Here is a 21,865-nt window from a genome sequence, read left to right as displayed (position 1 = left end):
GTACATATATAATAACATATAGAATATACCCAGGTTATACCAGCTGTACATATATAATTATATACAGGAGATACTCAGGTTATTCCAGCTGTACATATATAATTATATACAGGAGATGTCCAGGTTATACCAGCTGTACATATATAATTATATACAGGAGATGCCCAGGTTATACAAGGTGTACATATATAATTATATACAGGAGATACCCAGGTTATACCAGCTGTACATATATAATTATATACAGGAGATACCCAGGTTATACCAGCTGTACATATATAATTATATGCAGGAGATGCCCAGGTTATACCAGCTGTACATATATACAGTAATTATATACAGGAGATACCCAGGTTATACCGGCTGTACATATATAATTATATACAGGAGATACCCAGGTTATACCAGCTGTACATATATACAGTAATTATATACAGGAGATGCCCAGGTTATACCAGCTGTACATATATAATTATATACAAGAGATACCCAGGTTATACCAGCTGTACATATATAATTATATACAGGAGATACCCAGGTTATACCAGCTGTGTATATATATATATATATATATATATATATATATACAGTAATTATATACAGGAGATACCCAGGTTATACCGGCTGTACATATATAATTATATACAGGAGATACCCAGGTTATACCAGCTGTACATATATAATTATATGCAGGAGATGCCCAGGTTATACCAGCTTTACATATATACAGTAATTATATTCAGGAGATACCCAGGTTATACCGGCTGTACATATATAATTACATATAGAATATACCCAGGTTATACCGGCTGTACATATATAATTACGTATAGAATATACCCAGGTTATACCGGCTGTACATATATAATTATATACAGGAGATACCCAGGTTATACCAGCTGTACATATAGATTCAAGATTCAAGATTCAAGATTCAAAGAAGCTTTATTGGCAGGACCAAATACACATCAGTTTTGCCAAAGCAAGTGTATAGAGGCAATAGGGATAGGGACTGAGGGGATGTTGGGTAGGAGCTGTGGGGGGAGGTGGATGGGGCAGATCCAGGTTGGGGGCTATAGTCCATGGCATAGGGGAGGTGGATGGGGCAGATCCAGGTTGGGGGCTATAGTCCATGGCATAGGGGAGGTGGATGGGGCAGGTTCAGGTTGGGGGCTATAGTCCATGGCATAGGGGAGGTGGATGGGGCAGGTCCATTGTGGGGGCTATAGTCCATGGCATAGGGGAGGTGGATGGGGCAGATCCAGGTTGGGGGCTATAGTCCATGGCATCATAGTTCTCTTTCTCGCAGTCTATGGCATTCGCTCACATACCGCGCTGCTATCTCCACCGCTCTCTCTTCTTCTCCCAGCAAGATATATGTTTTCTCTTCCTCCTTCATGGTGATGAAGTCTGGGAAGAGATGTGAGAGTCTCCTGAAGTGAGTGTCCCTCACTGCTGAGTATTTGGAGCAGTGTAGCAGGAAGTGGGTTTCGTCCTCTATGGCCTCCTGATCACAGTGTTGGCACAGTCTTTCCTCCCTGGGCTTGTAGCTCTGCCTGTGTCGGCCACATTCGATGGCCAGACTGTGGGCGCTGAGTCTATATCGGCTCAGGATCTGGCGGTCTCTGGGGTCCGGGAGTTTCTCCAGATATGGGGCCAGTCTGTAGTCTCTCTGTAGGCTCCGGTACATGGTCAGTTTCTGTGAGCTGATGATATCATTCTTCCAGTCACTGACATACCTCTCCTGGCCTTCATCTGCCATCTTCCTAATTCCGGCTTTTGTCAGGTTGTTGTGATTGGTGTTCTGCTCCGGTTGGGTTTGGCTGGGCTGTTCCGGGGGTTCTGGTTTTTCTGTTTCACCTACATGTATCAGGGCTTTATGGTGATGGGAGCTTGGATTGCTCCTATGCAGGTGAGCCCGGAATGACAGCGCCCTCTTTAGAACTGTTAGGTGTAGAGGGAATCTGCCCAGCTCGGCCCGACAAGCACTGTTGGAGGTGCTCCGATGGACCTGGAGAAGGTGCTTGCAGAATTCCAGGTGGAATATTTCTGTTGGACTGGAGTCCCACTTTGACCAGTCTGGGTAGGTGTGAGGACCCCAGACTTCGCTGCCATACAGGAGGATTGGGGCGATGATGGAGTCGAAGATTTTTAGCCAGACCCTCACTGGTGGCTTCAGATGGTAGAGTGCAGGGGCGGACTGGCCCAGGTGGAAGAGGGGCATTTGCCCCCTGGGCCGGTCACTAAGCAGCTGATTAAGGCTGCCAGGGGGCCGCCTTGTTTTATCTGTGCAGGCGGCATCACAGTGGAGGAGACACAGACGCAGGCACAGCTCCCTGTGTGCGGCCGTCTGCTCTGCTGGAGTGGGGGAGCGCGGCTGTATATCTTCTTCCGGCCGGAGAGGAGCTTGTGGGCGGCTCAGACAGGAGACCTGATGGTGAGTGCTGTAGAGCTTGTGTGGTGAGCAGGGGACGCTGATAAGTCCAGGGCCGCTCCTGTATATAGTCAGCGGCCGCTCTGCTGATCACTGAGATTTATTGCAGGAGAGTGAACTTTCAGGGTCGCCCTGTCAGTGACAGGTTATCAGCTCCAGGGTCACCAGATCTGCAGGAAAGTTCAATCTCCTGCAATAAATCTCCATCCCTGTACTTCAGAGTGACCAGAGACACAATACTGAATCCTGCCCTGGACTGATCCAGCCTGAGCCTGGTACAAAGAATAATACAGAGATCAGAGGTTATACCGTGTACACACTATGTTAGATCTGTATGTACATACAGAAATGCGTATACTGTATAAGGCTAAGTTCACATTAGCGTTTGAGTTCCCTGCGTGGTGCTGCGACTTCTTTCCTTAAGTTCCACCTACTCTGCATGCGTCCTGCGTACCTATTAACATTGTGTACGCAGGGACATGCATTGTATGTGGATGCATCCGCGTGCATCATTTTGACGTCCCCTTAGAACAGAAGAAAATGCAACATGTTGCGTTCGGCAGGCACATCAAAACGTCGCACCGCATACAACACATGTCTCTGCGTACACAATGTTAAAGATAGGTAGACAGGACGCATGTGGAAGTAGGCAGAGCTTAAGGAAACAAGTCCGCAGCACCACGCTGGGGACTCAAACACTAATGTGAACCCGGCCTAACAGTATATCAAATGCCACTTATATGTTATGTTGTATGTGTTAGGGCCTGTGCACACGCTGCAGATTGTCGCAGATTTTTCTGAACTGATTTGTCACCAAACCGAAAGGGATTCCTAATGCCATCAAGTGACTGAGAATCCTGATGTCTCGTGCAAACATTCCTTATGTTTTTTCCTTGCAGATTTGGTAGATATGTAAATCTTCAGCATATCACTTTTATCAGTGCATTTGCTGCATATTTCACTCAGACTAAGGCCGGCGTCACACTTGCGAGTTTTACGGACGTAAGAGCGCAGAAACTACGTCCATAAAACTCGCAAAACATACGGCACAATTATTCTCTATGCCCCTGCTCCTATCTGCCGTATTTTACTGATCAGTATTATACGGCTTTCTACGGCCGTAGAAAATCGCAGCATGCTGCGTTTGTCACCGTATTGCGCAAATAAAACGTCAATGAAAGTCTATGGAAGCCCCAAAAATACGGATTACACACGGACCAGCAGTGTGACTTGCGAGAAATACGCAGCGGTGTTAGAGAGAAAAGCCGGTAATTCAGTGCGGTGTACAGTAAAATCACACTGACAGCTTACAGTAGAATAGATAGAATAAATGTGTACACATAGAATAGGTATATATGTATATATATGTCAGTAGACACATATATGTATATATATTATTATTTCATCCAGCGCGATATAGCAGAAAGCCGGTAATTCAATTACCGACTTTTGCTTTCTCCTTCCTAAACCCGACATGATATGTGACATAGTTACATACAGTAAACCATCTCATATCACCATTTTTTTTGCATATTCCACACTACTAATGTTAGTAGTGTGTCTATGCAAAATTTGGCCGTTCTAGCTAGTAAATTAAAGGGTTAAATGGCGGAAAAAATTGCCGTTGGCTCCCGCGCCATTTTCTCCACCAGAGTAGTAAAGCCAGTGACTGAGGGCAGATATTAATAGCCTGGAGTGGGTCCACGGTTATTGCCCCCCCCCCCTGGCTAAAAACATCTGCCCCCAGCCACCCCAGAAAAGGCACATCTGGAAGATGCGCCTATTCTGGCACTTGGCCACTCTCTTCCCATTCCCGTGTAGCGGTGGGATATGGGGTAATGAAGGGTTAATGCCACCTTGCTATTGTAAGGTGACATTAAGCCAAATTAATAATGGAGAGGCGTCAATTATGACACCTATCCATTATTAATTCAATACTAGTAAAGGGTTAAAAAAAAAACACACACACATTATTAAAAATTAATTTAATGAAAAAATCACAAAGGTTGTTGTATTAATTTATTCTACTCTCAATCCACTCACTGAAGACCCTCGATCTGTAAATACAAAAAAAATAATAAACCAACAATATCCATACCTTCCGAGGATCTGTCACGTCCAACGATGTAAATCCATCTGAAGGGGTTAAAATATTTTGCAGCCAGGAGTTCTGCTAATGCAGAGCTACTCCTGTCTGCAAAACCCCGGAGAATGTAGGTAAAAGTAGGTCATTGACCTATATTTACCTGCATTTGCGGTGAGGCACCCTCTGCTGGTTGTTCCTAGATCGTGGGAAGTTTCCTAGAAAGCTCCCAGGCTCGAGATCATAAGAGGGCGCCCTCTGCTGGTTGTCCTCATATGAACTCAAGCCAGGGAGCTTTCTAGGAAAGTTCCCACGATCTAGGAACAGCTCCGTCTCTGCAAGATAACTAACCCACTCTATGTACAGGATGCGGTGATTCCTCATGCGCATGTGCTCAATGAACACAGGCGGAATCACCACGCGTACAAAGGGGGACTTTGGGCGGAGCGGGGTATCCGCTGCGTCCAAAGCGCTACGTTTCCGGACCATGGAAACATACCCTTATACTATGTGTACAGACATCAGATGTTATATAGTAGATAATATTGTATGTGATAGTCAAATACCTGATGTCTGTACTCGTAGTATTATATACAGTATACCAGTCACATACTATCCTGTATATGACATCTGATGTTTGTAGACATATCACCCACCAGTTACATATCCTGTATACTATATGTAATATACTACCTGCACAGACATCTGATGGCATATACTGGATATGTGACTGGTGTAATATCTGATGTCTGTAGTCATTGTGTAATATACACCACTCACATATTATCCTGTATAGATAGTGGGTACGGAAAGTATTCAGACCCCTTTAAATTTTTCACTTTTTGGTTTATTGCAACAATTTGGTAAATTCAAAAATCTTCATTTTTTTCTCATTAATGTGCACTCTGCACACCATCTTGACTGAAAAAAAAACAGGAAGGTAGAAATTTTTGCTAATTTAATAAAACAGAAATACTGAAATATCACATGGTCATAAGTATTCAGACCCTTTGCTCAGACACTCATATTTAGGTCACATGCTGTCCATTTCCTAGTGATCCTCCTTGAGATGGTTCTACTCCTTCATTGGAGTCCAGCTTTGTAAACTGATAGGACTTGATTTGGAAAGGCACACACCTGTCTATATAAGACCTCACAGTGCATGTCAGACCGAATGAGAATCATGAGGTCAAAGGAACTGGCCAAGGAGCTCAGAGACAGAATTGTGGTAAGGCACAGATCTGGCCAAGGTTACAACAGAATTTCTGCAGTTCTCAAGGTTCCTTATAGAACAGTCGCTTATAAATGGAAGAAGTTTGGGACCACCAGAAGTCTTCCTAGACCTGGCCGTCCAGCCAAACTGAGCAATCGTGGGAGAAAAGCCTCGGTGAGAGAAGTAAAGAATACCAAGATCACTGTGGCTGAGCTCCAGAGATGCAGTAGGGAGATGGGAGAAAGTTCCACAAAGTCACCTATCACTGCAGCCCTCCACCAGTCAGGCCTTTATGGCAGAGTGGCCAGACAGAAGCCTCTCCTCAGTGCAAGACATAGGAAAGCCCCAATAGTTTGCTAAAAAAAAACACATGAAGGACTCCCAGACTGTGAGAAATAAGATTCTCTGGTCTGATGAGATGAAGATAGAACTTTTTGGTGATAATTCTAAGCGGTATGTGTGGAGAAAACCAGGCACTGCTCATCACCTGCCCAATACAATCCCAACAGTGAAACATGGTGGTGGCAGCATCATGCTATGGGGGTGTTTTTCAGCTGTAGGGACAGGACGACTGGTTGTCATTGAAGGAAACATGAATGCGGCCAAGTACAGAGATATCCTGGATGAAAACCTCTTCCAGAGTGCTCTGGACCTCAGACTTGGCTGAAGGTACACCTTCCAACAAGACAATGACCCTAAGCACACAGCTAAAATAACAAGGGAGTGGCTTCAGAACAACTCTGTGACCATTCTTGACTAGCCCAGCAAGAACCCTGACCTAAACCCAATGGTCATCTTTGGAGAGACCTGAAAATGGCTGTCCACCAATGTTCACCATCCAACCTGACGGAACTGGAGAGGATCTACAAGGAAGAATGGCAGAGGATCCCCAAATCCAGGTGTGAAAAACTTGTTGCATCATTCCCAAGAAGACTCAATACTGAGCAAAGTGTCTGAATACTTATGACCATGTGATATTTCAGTTTTTGCTTTTTCATAAATTTGTAAAAATTTCTACATTTCAGGGTTTTTTTCAGTCAAGATGGGGTGCAGAGTGTACATTAATGTGAAAAAAATAAACTTTTTTTAATTTACCAAATGGCTGTAATGAAACAAAGAGTGAAAAATGTAAAGGGGTCTGAATACTTTCTGCACCCACTGTATAAAGAGCTGGTTGGGAACCCAGAGGACATTATTTGTTATAAATAGGGAAATTAATAGTTTTCATAGGGGCACCTGAATCAGAAAAAAACGTCATCTGTAAGTTACTATATAGGACTGTACTGTAATCACATGTATGTGCAGGGCTGGGATCTACCAATATATGGTTACTATAAGGTGGTATTATTGCTCTTTAGTAGCATTTTTGTTTTCTTTTTTTTATTTAGTAACAGCTTAATGTGTTTCAGTCATTATGTAGTAGAAGCTGTATAGTGGTGTCATTGGTATTTATATAAAGTGTTTTGTTATGTAGAGGTAATGGCAATATGATAATATGTATTCGCTGTGTAGTGGTTATGGTAGTTGACATTGTGTAGCCGTATTATTTGGCATTTTATAGCCGTAATTTTATAATATTGGTCATTGCATTGTGTGTTTTTGGTTAGCAACAGTATATACTGTAATTATACATGTATAGATGCTATTTTAAATAGCTAGAGGGGGGTCGTATAGGGAGACATGCACTTTGGGGTTTGGGCCCCTGATCTTTTATGACCCTAGCAACACCCCTGCCATACTGTGTGTTTTACATGTCCGTGTTTCTGGAGTTGTATGTATGTTTGTAAATCAGCTCAGTTATAGTACCATATGTAAGCAGTAAGCTTGGTTCTGGCACTGTATAAATATAATAATCTAGATTCTGGTACCATATGTATGCGGTAAGCTTGGTTCTGTTCCCATATCTACGTAGGAGTCTTGGTTTTATTGCTCTATCTACGTAGTAGACTTAGTAGGTGAAAGCTTGGTTCTGCTCCCTTATCTCTGTAGTAAGCTCCGTTCTTTTCCCATAGCTTTGTAGTAAGCTTGATTCTGCTCACATGTCTTTTTTGTAAGCTCATTTCAGTTCAGGTATGTACCGTATGTAGTAATCTTAGTTCCATTCTCGTGTCTATGCAGTCAGCTTGCTTCTGTTGCAGTATCTATTCAGCAAGCTCCGTTCTGTTCCCATATCTATATACCTTCCCATTTTTTAAAGCATGTTATTTCTGCTGCTTTAATGCAGGGACCAGAGATAAGCAGGGCAGGGGTGGTCCACCGCAACTGGTGGGCCACTGCCTTGTGATTGCCCCCCAGGCTAAAAAGTGCCAGCCAGCCCCTGGTAGAGTGTCCTTCGGATGGCATAGAAGGTTTTGCAGGCCTTGTCTTTCAGGGTCTCTATGGCTTGTTTGAAGTTCCCTGACCGGTGAATCTCTAGGCCCAGGTAGGTATATTTGTCCGTTCCTGTGAGGTCGCAGTTGTTGAGGATAAATGATGGGTGTTGGTCTGATCTTCTCTTTCTCCTCTGGAACACCATGGTGTTGGTTTTCTTTAGGTTGACCGGTAGGGCCCAGGTGGAGCTGAATTTCTCTAGGATTTTCAGGTTGTCCTGGAGGCCTTTCTCGGTTGGTGACAGCAGCAGCAGGTCATCTGCATACAGCAGGAATTTCACCTGAGCGTCGTGGAGGGTGAGTCCTGGTGCTGAGGAGGATTCCAGGGCGGTAGCCAGCTCGTTGATGTAGATGTTGAAGAGCGTTGGGCTTAGGCTGCAGCCTTGTCTTACTCCGCGGCTCTGCTGGAAAAAAGCCGTTCTTTTGCCGCTCACACTCACGCTGCAGCTGCTCTCGGTGTAGGAGCTTTTGATGACATCGTAGGTCTTTCCTCCTATTCCACTCTCCAGCAGTTTCAGGAATAAGCCCGGGTGCCACACTGAATCAAAGGCCTTTTTAAAGTCCACAAAGCAGGCGTATATCTTCCCATTCTTTGTATTGTAGATGTGTCTCTGAATGAGGCTGTGCAGAGTATAGATGTGGTCAGTGGTGCGGTGGTTCGGCATGAACCCTGCTTGGCTCTTGTTGAGGACGTTGTGCTCGGTGAGGAAGGTGAGGATCCTCTTGTTCAGGATACTGTTGAACAGTTTTCCCAGGTTGCTGCTGACGCATATGCCTCTGTAGTTGGCTGGGTCATACCTGTCCCCACTCTTGTGGATGGGTGTGATGAGGCCTTGGTTCCAGGTACGAGGGAAGTAGCCGGCACTCAGTACAATATTGAAGAGTTTAACCATTGCAGCCTGTATTTCTGGTGGGCTGTACTTCAGCATTTCTGGTAGGATTCCATCTAGGCCACCGGCTTTTCTACTTCTTATGGAGGAGAGTCTCTCGGTTACTTCCTGTAGTGTTATAGGTGTATCCACCGGGTTTTGGAAGTTTTTGATTTTTTCCTCCATTGCTTTTAGTTTCGCCATTATGTTTTCCTGTTCTTGGCTTAGTCCTTCCTTTGGAATGTCTTTATAGAGGTCTCTGAAGTATTGGAGCCAGAGGTTGCCATTTTGGATATGGTTGTTGTTTTTCTTGTCTTTGGTGCCCATGTGGTTCCATAGTTCCCAGAAGGAGTGGTCTTGGAGGGCGTCTTGAAGTTGATTGAGCTTCGTAGAGATGTAACTCTGCTTCTTCCTCCTGAGGATGGTTTTGTACTGCTTTTGTATGGAGTCATAGGCTTCCCTCAGACCCAGGTGGTTGGGGTCTCTGTGTTTCTTGTTGGAGGCTGTTCTCAGGGTCTTCCGTACAGCTTTACATTCTCTGTCAAACCAGCCATTGACCTGTGTTTCTTTTGGTCTCTTGTAGTCGACTTTTTTAAGGTCGGACAGTCTGGCCATTGCGTAGAATATATTGTTGAGGTCCTTTGCTGCTTGGTTCACTCCCTCTGGGTTTGGCATGTACTCAAGGTTGTAGAAGTGGTGGAGCATCCGCTGTATTTCAGGTCTTCTGGAAGCTTCTTTATATCTTAGTGCCGACATTTTGGACCATTTATAGGATGGAGGCCGGGTGAAGAGGCCGCTCTGCTGTGGCTTCTGAGTGGATGGTTTCTCTGTAGATTTTATGTACAGAAGAAGTTGGCTGTGGTCTGACAGGTGCGTTTGTGGGGTGACTATGAAGGCGCTGACATCTGCCAGGTTCATGTCTGTAATGGCGTAATCAACTACACTCCTCCCTACATGGGAGTTTAGTGTATACCTTCCTAAGGAGTCACCCTTGCATCGTCCATTAAGGATATGAAGTCCTAAACTTTTACATACGTTCAGGAGCTTTCTGCCACTTTTGTTGACTGTACTGTCATAGCTGTTTCTCTCAGTGTGTACAGGGTCTTGGCCGTCATTCTCTGCTCCAAGTATGTAGATGTTTCCATCCGTGGTCAGGAAGTCTCTCTCTCTCCCTGTTCTTGCATTGAGGTCTCCAAAGATGAGAACTTTGCCCAGGGCCTGATAATGGGCGGCTTCTCTTTGTAAGATCTCGAAGCAGTCTGGATTGAAGTAGGGGGACTCTGGCGGTGGTATATAGGTGGCACAGAGGTGGACATCAGACTGACAGGTGAGCATGGAGCTGCTGATTCTGATCCATATGTGGCTGCCTCCTTTCTTCACCGGTTTGATGTACTGGTGGAGCTCCTCTTTATACCAGATCGCTACTCCTCCTGAGCCCCGGCCCTGTTTGATGTTTTTATTTTTCTGGGCATGGACCAAGAATTCCTTGTATCCAATAGGCACCAGGGATTCGTTTTCGGCTCTGGTCCATGTTTCCAGGAGGATCTGAATGTCTATATTTTTCATACTTTGTATAAAATCAGGGTCCTTTGTTTTAGATCCAAAGGTTGAGGCGTTGAGACCCTGGATATTCCAGCTGCTGATTGTAAGTGAAGACATTCTTCTGTGTGGTTTGTGTGTATATACCTTGTAATGAGTATGGCTGTGTGGGACAAACTGGATTTCTGACAGTTTTATAGTGGTGCTTGGTTCCATCCGGTCACATTATTATTCTGCGCAGTGCATTGAGCAGGTTTATTATCTCATCCCTATCTCTGCTCTGCATGTATCTGTGTGGGCTTGGTGGTGTCCTCGGTGGAGGTCTCCACCTCCGATGGTCTGACACTGGGTGAAGAGCTTTGTTTCCAGCTCCAGGAGGTAGCCTTGGGGTTTTCTGCTTTATCGTTCTCGGGGGTCTTTCAGTGTGATTATGGCCACTGTTGAATCCAGGCCCGGGGTCTCTGTTTAGCACGATGTCCTTCAGCTCTTTGGCCAGGAGGCTGACCCCTTGTTTGTTGAGGTGTTTATCATCGTGCAGGTGACTGTTGTTTATGGAGAGGTGTTGTGCCAGGGTCACGTTTGGCACAGTCTTGATCTTTTCAGTCAGTTCTGCATTGATGGCTTGGGTGGTTTGCCTGGGTATGTCCTTTCTTGGAAGCAGCGATGACAGAATGATTTTACTGTCCCGGAATTTTAGGTTTGCCATCTTTGCCAGGTTGATCAGTTGTTCTGCGATCTGCTGGTCTGGCCGATTGTTTGTACCCGTGTGTATAATAATGTGCTTTGGGTTGGTAAACCGTGGTCTACTGATGACCTCTGTCACCTGTTCAATACTTGCACAGCGGATTGTACGGACCTGTTTTCCTGGGAATAGCCGCTGTGTATTTAGGTACTTCCCATTTGAGTCCATTATTAGGACAATATCAGGACTTTGTGATGTCTTGGGTGGGCTACGGTGCTGCTGACGAGGGTCTGTGGTGCTGGCTTTGCTGGTGGCTGGTTCTGTTCTCTCTTCCATCTCTCTGGTTTCAGGATTTGAGTCCATTATTAGGACAGTATCAGGACTTTGTGATGTCTTGGGTGGGCTACGGTGCTGCTGATGGGGTTCAGTGGTGGCCATATTGACTGCATATATACAGTAATTATATACAGGAGATACCCAAGTTATACCAGCTGTACATATATACAGTAATTATATACAGGAGATACCCAGGTTATTCCAGCTGTACATATATAATAACATATAGAATATACCCAGGTTATACCAGCTGTACATATATAATTATATACAGGAGATACTCAGGTTATTCCAGCTGTACATATATAATTATATACAGGAGATGTCCAGGTTATACCAGCTGTACATATATAATTATATACAGGAGATGCCCAGGTTATACAAGGTGTACATATATAATTATATACAGGAGATACCCAGGTTATACCAGCTGTACATATATAATTATATACAGGAGATACCCAGGTTATACCAGCTGTACATATATAATTATATGCAGGAGATGCCCAGGTTATACCAGCTGTACATATATACAGTAATTATATACAGGAGGTACCCAGGTTATACCGGCTGTACATATATAATTATATACAGGAGATACCCAGGTTATACCAGCTGTACATATATACAGTAATTATATACAGGAGATACCCAGGTTATACCGGCTGTACATATATAATTATATACAGGAGATACCCAGGTTATACCAGCTGTACATATATACAGTAATTATATACAGGAGATGCCCAGGTTATACCAGCTGTACATATATAATTATATACAAGAGATACCCAGGTTATACCAGCTGTACATATATAATTATATACAGGAGATACCCAGGTTATACCAGCTGTGTATATATATATATATATATATATATATATATATATATATATATATATATATATATACAGTAATTATATACAGGAGATACCCAGGTTATACCGGCTGTACATATATAAGTATATACAGGAGATACTCAGGTTATACCAGCTGTACATATATAAAGTAATTATATACAGGAGATACCCAGGTTATACCAGCTGTACATATATACAGTAATTATATACAGGAGATACCCAGGTTATACCGGCTGTACATATATAATTATATACAGGAGATGTCCAGGTTATACCAGCTGTACATATATAATTACCGGTATATACAGAAGATACTCAGGTTATACCAGCTGTACATATATAATTATATACAGGAGATACCCAGGTTATACCAGCTGTATATATATACAGTAATTATATACAGGAGATACCCAGGTTATACCGGCTGTACATATATAAGTATATACAGGAGATACCCAGGTTATACCAGCTGTACATATATAATTATATGCAGGAGATGCCCAGGTTATACAAGCTGTACATATATAATTATATACAGGAGATACCCAGGTTATACCAGCTGTACATATATAATTACCGGTATATACAGAAGATACCCAGGTTATACCAGCTGTACATATATAATTATATACAGGAGATACCCAGGTTATACCAGCTGTACATATATACAGTAATTATATACAGGAGATACCCAGGTTATACTGGCTGTACATATATAATTATATACAGGAGATACCCAGGTTATACCAGCTGTACATATATACAGTAATTATATACAGGAGATGCCCAGGTTATACCAGCTGTACATATATAATTATATACAGGAGATACCCAGGTTATACCAGCTGTACATATATACAGTAATTATATACAGGAGATACCCAGGTTATACTGGCTGTACATATATAATTATATACAGGAGATACCCAGGTTATACCAGCTGTATATATATACAGTATTTATATACAGGAGGTACCCAGGTTATACCGGCTGTACATATATAATTATATACAGGAGATACCCAGGTTATACCAGCTGTACATATATACAGTAATTATATACAGGAGATACCCAGGTTATACTGGCTGTACATATATAATTATATACAGGAGATACCCAGGTTATACCAGCTGTACATATATACAGTAATTATATACAGGAGATGCCCAGGTTATACCAGCTGTACATATATAATTATATACAGGAGATGCCCAGGTTATACCAGCTGTACATATATAATTATATACAGGAGATACCCAGGTTATACCAGCTGTACATATATAATTATATACAGGAGATTCCCAGGTTATACCAGCTGTACATATATAATTACCGGTATATACAGAAGATACCCAGGTTATACCAGCTGTACATATATAATTATATACAGGAGATACCCAGGTTATACCAGCTGTATATATATACAGTAATTATATACAGGAGATACCCAGGTTATACCGGCTGTACATATATAAGTATATACAGGAGATACCCAGGTTATACCAGCTGTACATATATACAGTAATTATATACAGGAGATACCCAGGTTATACCGGCTGTACATATATAAGTATATACAGGAGATACCCAGGTTATACCAGCTGTACATATATACAGTAATTATGTACAGGAGATACCCAGGTTATACCGGCTGTACATATATAATTATATACAGGAGATACCCAGGTTATACCAGCTGTACATATATACATTAATTATATACAGGAGGTACCCAGGTTATACCGGCTGTACATATATAATTATATACAGGAGATACCCAGGTTATACCAGTTGTACATATATACAGTAATTATATACAGGAGATACCCAGGTTATACCGGCTGTACATATATAATTATATACAGGAGATACCCAGGTTATACCAGCTGTACATATATACATTAATTATATACAGGAGGTACCCAGGTTATACCGGCTGTACATATATAATTATATACAGGAGATACCCAGGTTATACCAGCTGTACATATATACAGTAATTATATACAGGAGATGCCCAGGTTATACCAGCTGTACATATATAATTATATACAGGAGATGCCCAGGTTATACCAGCTGTACATATATAATTATATACCGGAGATACCCAGGTTATACCGGCTGTACATATATTATTATACACAGGAGATGCCCAGGTTATACCAGCTGTACATATATAATTATATACAGGAGATGCTCAGGTTATACCGGCTGTACATATATTATCATATACAGGAGATGCCCAGGTTATGCCGGCTGTACATATATTATTATACCCAGGATATGCCCAGGTTATACCGGCTGTACATATATTATTATACCCAGGATATGCCCAGGTTATAGCGGCTGTACATATATTATTATATACAGGATATGCCCAGGTTATAGCAGCTATGCAGATATTGGTGGTGGCATCCTGTTCTCCATAATTGTCCTTCCTTCTGCAGGTTCATCGCTTGGTTCTGGTGGATGAGGAACGTCGGCTCCTTGGGATCGTGTCCCTCTCTGACATCCTACAAGCCCTGGTTTTAACCCCCGCAGGTATTGACGCCCTTAATTCCTAACCCTGGAGGGCTCTTTCCTACCTTCACCCTGCACCTCCTTCTCCTCTCTGAGGCTCAGGTACGCCCCCTACAGTGTGAAGCAGGAGCAAGCGTCCATGTGAGAATTGTCTGGAAAGCTCGTCCTTGCACTTTGCCCCCTGGAACCTCAGACAGTCGCATTTCTGCTGCCACCAGGTTTTCTTCGCTGCCTGAAATTCTGCTTTCCTTTCTGTTTTTCCTCCTGAAGTGTCTCGGGCCGGCTGCTCTCTTCCTCTTATTTTTCTTCCTTTTAGTCTTTGGCAGAAGCAAAATAATCGAATTTTGCCATGGATCGTGGATGACGCATGTGAATTTGCATGCCTGCAAAAGAGATTGTAACAGTTTTGTGACTAATTTGCAGAATAAACCTGGAAACTGTCCAGTTCAGAAAACCGTCTGTTATCCCCCCTATGATGGAATTATCAGGAGGGTCCGCTGTTCAGAATCCTCATCTCTTGGGCAGAATTGAGATCTTTTGGGGGTCTCCATGGGATGATGGGGGGCACTTTGTGATCCACACACTGAGGACCTCCCTAACAATTTAGGATTTGTAAGGTAGAGAACTCCATTAAATTGAAGGTCAATGTTTTTGCACAGTTGGGCTTATTACTTGTTGTACAGCTCTGCAGTTACAGTATTTATATCTGACCTGAATCCCGGCATACAGCTAGTACTGCATGATAAAATGTGGCTTCCTGTAGCCACCACTAGAGGGAGCTCCCTGCACACGGTAAACAGTAGGCTCCTGGGCTCCCTCTGCTGGTGGTGGTTGGTAGTGAGCTTGCATAGGAGCTGCCTCTAGATCCTGTTGTTCATAAAGAGGCAGAAACAAAGTGTCACACGGCAGACGTGGGGTAATTTCCTCAACTCGACAGGATCATTAGGCGCCAATTAGTTTGCCACGGCTGCAGGTGACTTAATAAGGACCCGAAGGTCAACCATGAGCAGACAAGAGCCTGTTTTATATTCTGCTGGGAGGTTGGGAGTCTATGGAGAACAGCAGCAATGATGGGAGTCATTACTATTTTGACTTCTTCTTTCCAGATAAATTCTGTAAAGTCGTTCAAAACTGAAAAAAGTTTTTTCAAAAAGTTAATTCTGGGTCCAAATCAGAAAATTAACCCTGAAATAACCTGTGAACTCCTGTGTCCTCCCCTGTGGCTGCACGCGCGTCTCCGTCTTCTTGCACAGCGTAAACCCTGCGACTCAGCGATGACTTCTTCTCCGGCTGCCATCCTGAATCCTTTCTCTGCTCTCAGGGTTTACTCCACGGCTTCTGCGTTCTCTGTCACCCGTCCTGCAAACTCTTCCTTTATTTCACGATGTTTCTTTTTCTTTCCTTCCAGGTCTAGACCGCAATTCCTTGTGATGCGAGACCACGAGGACGCACGCCGTGTGATAGGACATTTTGTGGCTGGGGGGCGCTGTCCCATCACGGACAGAAGCATGGCGGTCATCGGAGGGGTCACCTTGAAGGACCCTCGTTTTCTTCGAGTCCTGCCTGTTCATTGTGAATTAGGATCTATGATAGACCGTACTTTCTGCTTCTGAGAGTTTTACAGACTAGAGCTGGACCGTCCGCGGACCTGTGAGCAGGACTCATCATTTTGTGACTAGGTATATGCCGTTTACACAGTTCACACTTATGCATATATCTCATCCAGGGTCTATCTGCATGAAGGAACATATATGGGAGGTAGCCCAACTTTAAGATCGGGATAGTACCGGTGGCTATATCTCTTCTAGTAATTGCTCATTTTTTCATTTATTTTTTTCATCATTTTTTTCATTTTTTCTCTTTTTCTTTTAGGGCATAGAATATGTCGCCATTAGGGCACTACTGTGCTCCAGTAATAGATAAGTGCAACGTATCCAGAATGCTTAATAGAGCCACGCAAGCGCATTCATGTAGGGATAGAGGTTTTTGGCCTTACAAACTAGCATGGCCACATATAATGTCTATCAGGATGCGGTATTAGCGTATATACCGTGTTTCCCCGAAAGTAAGACCCTGTCTTACATTAATTTTACCCCAAAAAGTCCCACCCTGTCTTACTTTCGGGGGAGGTCTTACATAAGCCGGAAAAAAAAAAGAATGACAATTTCTTTTTAACCAATAAATTAACATTTATTAACCGTTCAACTGGAAAGCAGACAACAAATCAAAGTACGGTAACAGTAACACACTACGGTACGGTACTGTACGGTAATTGCCGTATACCCTCTGCCTGCATACCATAACAGTGCCGGATCCCACTGCACACAGCCCCATACCCCATAACAGTGCCGTATCCCACTGCACACAGCCCCATACCCTATACAGTACATGTTTCCCTACTTGGTTTTTAAATGCTGGACGTTTTCCTCTGCGGTGCGGCTGTGGGTGCGGAAGGCCTGTGCTGCAGGGAACGCTGTGCCAATCAGCAGGGAAACAGCGGTGACGTGGGGCTGGGGCAGCCAATTACAGCCCGAGCTGCTGGGCCAATCAGCACTCGAGCTGATTGGCCAATCAGCGCTTGAGCCGGGGGCCGGCGGTGACGTGGGGAGCAGGGGCAGCCAATGAGCTGTTGAGCTGGGCGGATTGCGGGGTTAACACGGCGAGTTAACCCCATGAGCGCTGGACCCGCCCAGCTGCACCTGAGGACACCTCTGGAGCCTGGGGACCCAATGGGGGACAGCGGCGGCCCAAAGGTAAGGGCCTTACATTTCACAGCGGCCCCCCCAACCCTGCCTTACATTCGGGGGAGGTCTTACATTGGAGGACCCCCCCGAAACCCCCACCCTGTCTTACTTTCGGGGGGGTCCTACTTTCGGGGAAACAGGGTAGATATGGGATGCGGTTGCGCTCTGCTTTTGTGGATAGACAGGGGCTGAAGCTTAGGATATTGAGCAGGGAGTACGGGCACATGCGCGTTGAGGGGCTTCAGCACCTTCAAAAGAGCAGAGCTACTGTGCGCATGCGTGGGGGAGCGGTCACATACGTCACTAGTGACGCTGACCCCAGTGTTCTTTGGAGTCGGCAGGGGTTGCCTAGCAGCCAAACGCCATTGGGCACAGGTAAACACAGCAGAGAAATTAGCACGTGCAGTCAGAGCGCCAGTGTATTTACAGGGGGGTGGCTCCCTCAGTGGACACACATGCAATTTACAGCGCAGGCGTATTGGCAGATTGCAGGCATATCACGCAAGCGCGTTAGGAGATTTCATTAATGGGCCGGCGCTGTGTCTCTATGACGCTGGGTAACTGGGAGGATCTCCTTTGACTGTGATTGCACTAACCGGGAGTGGAATATACGGCGGACAGGAGAGGGAGACTCGTGCTTGACTCATGCATTGGACACATGCCGACCCAGGCAATAGACCAGTACTGGTATTGTATATCCCCATTGGAACTTTTGGACTGTTAGATTGGCCAGAGCTTCCCGGACACAGGTGCCGGCATTCTCTGGCCAATGAGTAAGTGCACTTACACTATAAATGTCGGACACAGCTAGAGGACTATTACTTCCCCTGACGAAGCCACCGAGAACGGCGATACGCGTAGGGAGTACGCAGACCCCATCTCCTAGTGAGTATCTATATCATGACTGCGGTTTCGTGCACTTGGCAGTGCCAGTGGAGCCAAAGCCTGGCGTTGTGGGGAACTATTTACATAGATATTATGGAAATGGTGGAAATGTCTCATTTATTGTTACCAGGCATTGTGTTTATTGTTTAGTACCTACTTTCATTGTATATATGACTAAATTATAGCTAAGTAGGTTGATATTTATATATTTCTCCATCCATGTCCATATTTATTGTGCAACTGGTATTATCATAGTTTCTGGACACCATTTCCACACGTTAGTACACAACGCCGGGACCAGGCTAACGGACACGTGCCAGCATCTTATCATACTTTTTATTTGCATGTCACTCACGGAGACCTTTTGTAGGATTATTTTTCCTTAGGGGTCTGTGTTCTACTATGTCCTCATATTCAGAGGACATTCATTTAGTGTGTGTAGGCATATGTTTTATGCTGTTTTTTAAGTATGTTTTAAAAATGTAGCACTGTATGTTGGTCTCAATAAAAATTTGATATTGATTAGTATTGTGGCTCAGTGTGCACCTTTCTTGCGCTTCTTTTTCTCTTTTTCTATTGCATGACTTTCTTAGGCGCATTGGTAGCACCGAGTGTATATGGCTATAACTTATGTTGGCGGTGCCCGCTCGATTTTCTTTTTCCTTTTTCTATATCTCATCCTGTGTAATGTAATAATGGCGGACATTCAGTTCTCCGCGCTGGAAGGTTGGACACAGATCTGTACAGTAAATGTTGTCATTATGTGATTATAAAGGTGAGACCAGCGAGCAGTTACGAGGAGCGTCGCTCTGGTGGACCCAGCAGGTCCATGCGGTACAGACAAGCCAGTGATTTCATTAGACATCCAGTGCAATACATCATTACTCCTGCGGGGGCGCTACAGATAAACACTTGCTGCCAGGTTCTCTCTCCAATAACGGCAGGTTGCTGGGGGTCTCATTAGCAGGATGTCTTGAGGTAACTTTATTTTGGGGGCAGCTTTTCTAATATAAGATGATTGTTCAAAGTGGATAACTGCATTAAAGGCTATAGACACATTGCAAATGGAAAAAAAAAAAGATTTTTACATATGTTACTGGTTAACTATAGCTAATTACTGTCTGCAATCTTCATTCCTTTATTAATTTTCTGACCCATTGATGGGCAATGTGCTGTATGTTCCAAGTATCAGATATTTCTCTTGTAGGAGTGTCTCCCCCAGTAATATAGGCTGGATGTGAGCTCTGTGTGTCTCTCCCAGTAATATAGGCTGGATGTGAGCTCTGTGTGTTTCTCCCAGTAATATAGGCTGGATGTGAGATCTGTGTGTCTCTCCCAGTAATATAGGCTGGATGTGATGTCTGTGTGTCTCTCCCAGTAATACAGGCTGGAGGTGATGTCTGTGTGTCTCTCCCAGTAATACAGGCTGGAGGTGATGTCTGTGTGTCTCTCCCAGTAATATAGGCTGGAGGTGAGCTCTGTGTGTCTCTCCCAGTAATATAGGCTGGGTGTGAGGTCTGTGTGTCTCTCCCAGTAATACAGGCTGGAGGTGAGATCTGTGTGTCTCTCCCAGTAATATAGGCTGGAGGTGAGATCTGTGTGTGTCTCCCAGTAATATAGGCTGGAGGTGAGGTCTGTGTGTCTCTCCCAGTAATATAGGCTGGATGTGAGCTCTGTGTGTCTCTCCCAGTAATACAGGCTGGATGTGAGCTCTGTGTGTCTCTCCCAGTAATACAGGCTGGAGGTGAGGTCTGTGTGTCTCTCCCAGTAATATAGGCTGGAGGTGAGGTCTGTGTGTCTCTCCCAGTAATATAGGCTGGAGGTGAGGTCTGTGTGTCTCTCCCAGTAATATAGGCTGGAGGTGAGGTCTGTGTGTCTCTCCCAGTAATATAGGCTGGAGGTGAGGTCTGTGTGTCTCTCCCAGTAATATAGGCTGGATGTGAGGTCTGTGTGTCTCTCCCAGTAATATAGGCTGGATGTGAGCTCTGTGTGTCTCTCCCAGTAATATAGGCTGGAGGTGAGGTCTGTGTGTCTCTCCCAGTAATATAGGCTGGAGGTGAGGTCTGTGTGTCTCTCCCAGTAATATAGGCTGGAGGTGAGGTCTGTGTGTCTCTCCCAGTAATATAGGCTGGAGGTGAGGTCTGTGTGTCTCTCCCAGTAATATAGGCTGGAGGTGAGGTCTGTGTGTCTCTCCCAGTAATATAGGCTGGAGGTGAGGTCTGTGTGTCTCTCCCAGTAATATAGGCTGGATGTGAGCTCTGTGTGTCTCTCCCAGTAATATAGGCTGGATGTGAGCTCTGTGTGTCTCTCCCAGTAATATAGGCTGGAGGTGAGGTCTGTGTGTCTCTCCCAGTAATATAGGCTGGAGGTGAGGTCTGTGTGTCTCTCCCAGTAATATAGGCTGGAGGTGAGGTCTGTGTGTCTCTCCCAGTAATATAGGCTGGAGGTGAGGTCTGTGTGTCTCTCCCAGTAATATAGGCTGGGTGTCTCTCCCAGTAATAGAGCCTGGGTGTCTCTCCCAGTAATATAGGATGGATGTGAGCGCTGTGTCTCTCCCAGTAATAGAGCCTGGGTGTCTCTCCCAGTAATATATGCTGGATCGGTAGCCTCTTTGCTTTACCCTGTTCCACACACTGTATAAATCTGTATACAACCATCTCCACCTCTTTTCTGCTATCTCTAAAACTGAGTGAAGGGAGGGTAAAGAGCCATGAGGAGGAGGAACTCTGATGGATTTGTAACTTTTTTTAATGTTTTCACCTAGTTATTATCCATACAGACTGTCTGCACCGGCCAAACGGTAGAATATTTTTTAACAAAGACTATGTAGAAAGTTTCTTAACTGTGCATTTAGGAAGAAAAGTAACAATAAAACAATATGTAAGAATGGGCACATATCCTGTAAGCTCATTGGGTGTCCTGGGGTTGGGACACTTTCTGCTTCCTTTTAGTTCTTTTAGCCATAGTAAAAATAAAAACATTTTAGAATAATTTTAGAAAGTGAAATCGCTTGTCACAGAGAGTGAGTGCAAACTATACGCAGAATGTATCTGGAAATTGCTTGTCCATTTTATAGAGCTCATTATATACCCTCTTATAGAATGATTAGAGGGGTCCTCTGTTTAGGATCCTTCTTTCAACCCATTGATACGTATGGTCATTATGTAATGCTTAATTTCTCTTTTGGGGGCGCCACAGAGACATTAACCACTCGCAATCAGGATTTCTGGCAGACGACTACTGATAACTGAGAATCCCTACGTGGTGGACACTTTATGATTGACCTATTGCAAAGAACCCTTCTAACAAGTTGGGATTTGGAAAGTAGAAG

General features: G+C 44.1%; 1 protein-coding gene across 1 annotated transcript in view; it reads left to right on the top strand.

Annotated features, from left to right (window-relative positions):
* Window positions 1-19,062, top strand: part of PRKAG3 (protein kinase AMP-activated non-catalytic subunit gamma 3) — a 55,251-nt gene extending 36,189 nt beyond the window's left edge. The window contains exons 12-13 of the mRNA XM_069732756.1: window positions 14,833-14,926; window positions 16,314-19,062. Of these exons, the coding sequence (XP_069588857.1) occupies window positions 14,833-14,926; window positions 16,314-16,336 (117 nt within the window). The 3' untranslated portion in view covers window positions 16,337-19,062. The remainder of the gene's footprint in view (window positions 1-14,832; window positions 14,927-16,313) is intronic.
* Window positions 19,063-21,865: the final 2,803 nt, after the last annotated feature.

Source organism: Ranitomeya imitator, chromosome 7, assembly GCF_032444005.1.
Source record: "Ranitomeya imitator isolate aRanImi1 chromosome 7, aRanImi1.pri, whole genome shotgun sequence".
Taxonomy (NCBI): Eukaryota; Metazoa; Chordata; class Amphibia; order Anura; family Dendrobatidae; genus Ranitomeya; species Ranitomeya imitator.
This window is presented reverse-complemented; position numbering and strand designations above follow the sequence as displayed.